The 5,859-nt window shown below is 37.4% G+C and overlaps 1 protein-coding gene across 1 annotated transcript; it reads left to right on the top strand.

The window, feature by feature from the left end:
* Positions 1 to 1,488: 1,488 nt before the first annotated feature.
* LOC122846133 (gastrula zinc finger protein XlCGF57.1-like) lies at positions 1,489 to 5,377 on the top strand. Its single transcript, XM_044142917.1, has 2 exons — positions 1,489 to 1,666; positions 4,003 to 5,377. Exons 1-2 carry the CDS (start codon positions 1,624 to 1,626, stop codon positions 5,241 to 5,243), a joined length of 1,284 nt encoding a protein of 427 aa, XP_043998852.1. The 5' UTR covers positions 1,489 to 1,623; the 3' UTR covers positions 5,244 to 5,377.
* Positions 5,378 to 5,859: the final 482 nt, after the last annotated feature.

Here is a 5,859-nt window from a genome sequence, read left to right as displayed (position 1 = left end):
TGACAATGACTGATTTATCAATAATATATAAAAAAATAAATACAAGAAAAAAATGTTTTTCTTGTCTTGAAACATTAAATGTATATTACATTATGGAATCATGTAAATATGTTATTTAATAAAACATTAAGTGTGTGTCTGTTCATCATTGTCAATATAAAAACTGTCAGAATCATTTCTATCAAATAAAAACATTGTGCTCTTTATTCAGAAACCCACCAAAACAATTATATAATCACGTCAGAAGTTAGAAACTCTGTCTTTAGTCATTTATTTGATTACCAAATATATTAGTGTGTGTGAGAAAAGGTGTCAATGACAGGTATTAACTTAAAATACTTTGTAGAGCGCACTTTCTGACGTTCGGTCCATATACTTGTGTTAGCTTACTGGCACATAGGCCACATTCAATATGGCGGACTCTGTGACGTATCGCAGCAACCGGTCGAGAACCTGGCCCCGGTGCGCCCTCTGGTGGAAATTGCAAGGAAGAGAGTAGGAGAAAATGGAGCACACAGAACAATGCTCCCAGAACCTGGCAATAAGTAGAGAAACAAAATTAATATAATAATTAAAAAACAAAACAAAGGAATTAAAAACTAATTAGTGATGAGTTGACATGCTTATTGCTGGAAAACTCTGTTTTCCAGTGACTTCTCTCACTTCATGGTGACAGAGGAAATTCTAGTGATGACAAGCAGCCAGAATTGATGTAGAATTACAAAACAGGACTTTTTTTTACTGACCTCTGATCCTCTAAATGGAAAATATGTGGCCAAATCTATTGTAATTTTACTACTATGATCATTGTATTATTTAATAAAAGTCACAAATAGTTTTATGTGTTCTAATCATGGTTCAAATTAAGCCTCAAAGCTGTATTAAAAGGAAATAACTGAGTATCTCTGTTAATTGGAAACCAAAATCTGCGCTCTCAATTAAATCATTCCATCTTATACTCCTTATTTAGCAGAATACAGACACAAAGTTAATATAGGGGGAGGAAAATAATAAAATATAGCTAAAATGTCTTCTTCTGAATGGTTTCCATGTTAAAACTCCACATCAGATGTTGGAAGATTTGCTGGGTGTTCTCTAGAGAAGTTCCCTTGTCATTCTGAGGCAAGAGAAATCTCTACTAAGAACAGCAACTCAGGGTTATAATTCCACATCAGATCAGTTTTAAAATTGTAAAGCGGAGAACTATTTAATTTCCCTTTAAGATCAATAAAGTAATTTGGAATGAACTGACCTGGGATTAGAAAGATTCAGAATAATCAAATGTTTAGCAACACCAAAATGGACTTGAAGATATTGCATATCTTTATAGATGCATTAGCTTTTAAAAACAATTTATTGATTCACATTCATATACATACATTTAATTTCCAACCACTAATACACAAACAGGAAGTACTTTACTTTGAAAGCCCCTCTGAAAACGTCCTTTCTTACGACGACTCTGGAATCAACCGTGAACCGGAAGCGTGCTTTTATTTTGAAAGGCATTTGTAAACGAAGGCACAGTTAACGCTTTTGTTTTGCCGTCTCGCGGGTGAAAACCAACCGAAGGCTGGCTTGAACACAGTGAATTACACCAACGTAGCGACCTTGAAAGCCACCATGGAGGCTCGTTTCAACCCCAAGGTTCTGCTGCACAGATTAGGTTTGTATATTTTTATATATATATATAAATATATATACGTGTCAGCTGTTGCCTAGAAACGATTTCAAGGTGGATTAGCTTCTGAAATATTGTGCACCCATCGGTGGCTACTTCCTTCTCGCAGAAGGCTATATATATATATATATATTTACATATATATATATTTATATATATTCCGAAGCCACGGATCTGATTTCTGATAGCCTGGTACCAGTAACTGATCAACCGGTAACTAGCTTTGGACAGGCTGTTGACGAGCATGTCTAGTCTGGTCACCCACTGGACTACCTACTTCCTCTGTTGTCCATTAGCACCGATAGGCTGGTGTTGGCCTCGGATAGACTGACCACGTATAGGCCGCTGGTCTCTCACGACTCCTACTAAATTCTTTAAAGAAAAACGTTGTCAAGTTCGCATACAGTATCTTCAGCGACATGTATAAAATGCATTTATGTGTCCTTTTGACTACGGTTACTGTAATCCTGCTTGAAACCAAGCAGTATAAATAAAGTGCTTTATTGAGGGATTATCAGTTGACGTCACTCTACGTCAGCGTCTACTGTACTGCGCATGTCGCCTGCAGGAAAAAACGAAAAATATATTATTGATTGATCGTGGTATTTTATTAGCCTTTACAATTAGGCTAATCAAATTGGTGACCCCTACCGCACAAACACACGAGAACTTTTCTTTTTTCCTTTTTGCTGGACCAGTTCTAGTGTGATCCAAATGAAAAACAAAACAAAAAACCAAAAGAAGCATTAATATTGCCTTTGATTGGAGTTTCACAAATGGAAAAAGTTCATATACAGTAAACACTATGTTCTCACTGGCAGTACATTGGCCTATTCTAACATGTACACTTTACTTATGGCAAGGATCCATTTTCTGTAAAGTTCAGTATTGAAAAAGTGTTTCTTCTGAAGCTCATGTCAAGCTCAGTTGTCCCAGGAATTTGGAAAACAAACAAACAAACAACAAAAAAAAAAGACTAAAATCAGTCTGAATGATTGTCTTCAATGAAGATGGGGCTGGTTGAATATTTCTCTCTTTCATTTTTGTAGATTCCTCCTTGTTTTGGTGCCTTCCATACATTTATTTTCTAGTACTGTCTGCCAGAAGGTCAGACAGTACAGGTTAAAAAAAAAACTGTAGTTGGTTAAAAAAAATGGAGGCTGACATACACCTGATTTATTTTATTTTTAAAATTTGATGTTGGAATATAGTGAAATAGTTTTTGATTGAGAATCAGATTGAGAATCAGATGTCTTATGTAAAAAATTTTTTTGCCACACCATTATCAAGCAAACTCTGCTCTTCCTGACCTCAGATATAGATTTTAAATCCACATCTCCAGTTATTACCTTTGGCAGTCTGTCATAACCTTTTCCCTTTCTTTCATTAAAATGTCTGGAGCAGACGTAAACTGTGCAAATACTATTTCTTTCAAATGGTAGATCCTTAGCTACTTCACTGCCTGCTCTCCATCTGTGTTCCTCTCTTGTGTAAAATGAATGTTACATATTGTAAATATGCCACATTGCTGAACAGGACACATTAAAAAAAAAGAAAAAAAGGAACAAGTTCCATACACAAACTCTGTCAGTTTCTTTGTGTCAACACAAACCAGCACACAACACATTCATATTCCACTTTCTTGTAAAGATTACACCAAAAAAAATATGCAAACGTTTTCCGACACAAAGAACAGAATATTCAGTTTGTTACAATATTGTGTTTTGAAGCTTGATGGTTATTTTGCGGTTATATCTAAACACATCTGTGTTTGATTAGCTAATTTAAACACCTGATGAAATGTTTATATGTCAGAACGAAGGCGTGTTGGTCGCCTTATGTTATCTTTTTAAAATGAACCGAAACACTCTGAATTCTGCAGCACATGTAGATGTAAAGGTTGTCAAAGTCAAGCTAGCACAACTAACCTACCTTCCTCTACCTCTCTATATATTTTTTCAATTAAAACTTGTTTTTGACCTGTGAAATGTGATACTCATGGACATTTTGTAGTTGCCACAGTGTTGACAATTAGTTGCAAATCACTGTGTAAAACAGGAAGTGACCATAGCTTTTGTCTGGAAGGTCGGACTTCGCCCAAACTAGTCCCTGTGGTGGCTACACGGTCAGAGAGGCACCCGATTGCGAGAGCCGCTCACTGCTGCTTGCAGCTTGAATTTTCTTTTATTGTTTTTTTGTTTGAGGATTATTTAATAGTTGCCAATGTCCAAAAAATGTTTAAAGAATCACTTTATGTGAAAGTCTGTGATGCAGTCTAAATACTTTCTAAAATGTGTAATGTGCTTCAATGTTTCTTGCAGATGTTCAACAGTTAATAGTAGTTAAAGAAGAAGCTCCTGATGACCACAAACCTTGTGTTGACCCCTATGACCCAAAGCCCAACCACATAAAAGAGGAACAGGAGGGAATCTGCATCAGTTTGTGGGGAGGGCAGTTCAGTGGGAAGGAGAAGATTGATGCCTTCAAGTTCCCAATCACTGCTATTGCCATAAAGACTGAAGATGATGAACATCCCCCTCTGCTCTCGCAGTTTTATCAAGACCAAATTAAATACAGAGTGTTTCCAGAAGAGAACGATGAATGGGAATCCATCAAGATAGAAGATCATGGAGATGGTTCCAACTCCTTAGAGCCCGAAGACACTGAGAAGGATGAAGAGGACGATGATGTTGTAAAGTACCCCGTCTCTGAGCTGACACACTTGTCAGACTCTGGACTGAAAACTAAAACCATGGGCAGTGAATGGAAGGAGAGTAGAGCTCCTGAGTCAGAGGAAGACCTTGTTGACCGAGTTTTAAGCGTCTCTGAAATTACTGAACAACTTTTCCGTTGCTATTCTTTCCAGAGACATATGACAGATTCCGAAACGGGGCATTTAAGCTCCTTGGATGACAGTGGATTGAAAGAGAAGGAAATTGTGGACTTAGAAGTCCAGACAGGAGAAAAGTTTCACTGTGAAGACTGTGGAAAGATGTTTAGCCATGAACGAACTTTAAACGCACACATGAGAATCCACAGGGAACCTAAACCTTACTGTTGCGTTCTCTGTGGAAATGGATTTAGCACAAAATCAAGTCTAAACAGACACATCAGAGTCCACACAGGACAGAAACCTTACTGCTGTGATCTCTGTGGCCGTAAATTTTCTCAAAAGGGACATTTGGCGCAACACATGGTACTCCACACTGGACAGAAACCCTTCTGTTGTGATGTCTGTGGACAAAGATTTAGCCTGAAATCATGTTTAACCAGACACATGAGAGTCCACACAGGAGAGAAATCTTACTGTTGTAGCATCTGTGGATATAGATCTTCTCAAAAAGGACATTTAGCACAACACCTGGTCGTCCACACTGGAGAGAGACCTTTCCATTGTAATCTCTGTGGACAAAGATTTACAGGGAAATCAAGTTTAAAGAAACACACGAGAATCCACACAGGTCAAAAACCTTTCTGTTGTTATCTCTGTGGACACAGGTTTACACAAAAATCTAACTTAAATGCACACATGAAAATCCACGCTAACAGGGAAGTTGCTTAGTTATGACTAAACAAACTGCAAAGCTGCAGTTGACTGTAAAATATTTGATTAGTTGTTGGTTTTAGCGTTTCTCTTGTGATAAATTTTTGTATATTTCAGAAATTAAAGAAATATGACTTTGCTTCACAGCCCTATCCTGATGCCTTGATACTGACCTGTGTCTCTAAGAAACTCCCCCTTCAGCATGTGGTCACAATGCTCCCCCATGATTCCCTTTACAACTCAGAAGTTGTTTTGTAAAAACTCAAACGTTTTGAATTTTGAGAAAAATGTCAGATTTTTTAGAAAAGAGACAGATTTATTTTTTTTTTTCAGTAGCTCTAATCCTTTTCCATAGGTTACTGCCCCTATTTTAGATCTGGTTAAGTTTTCCTTTATTCCAGACAAGCCCCACAGACCCTTGAGGTGGCTGCAGTTAAACAGCTACCTCTTGAAAACTCTTGATCAAGATGAGTTCATAAATTAGACCTTCAGTGGTGTGAAAAAGTTTTCTCTGCTTCCTTGTTTCCCGTTTTCGACCCGCTGGTCACTCTTCAGTGTTTCAGAACGTCAAATCAAACTTGTTTAGGTTACAAGAGTTTATTTTGAAGCTGGGCCAGTCCTAGAGTGGCCCAGG

The sequence above is a fragment of the Gambusia affinis genome, linkage group LG16 (assembly GCF_019740435.1).
Source record: "Gambusia affinis linkage group LG16, SWU_Gaff_1.0, whole genome shotgun sequence".
Classification (NCBI taxonomy): domain Eukaryota; kingdom Metazoa; phylum Chordata; class Actinopteri; order Cyprinodontiformes; family Poeciliidae; genus Gambusia; species Gambusia affinis.
This window is presented reverse-complemented; position numbering and strand designations above follow the sequence as displayed.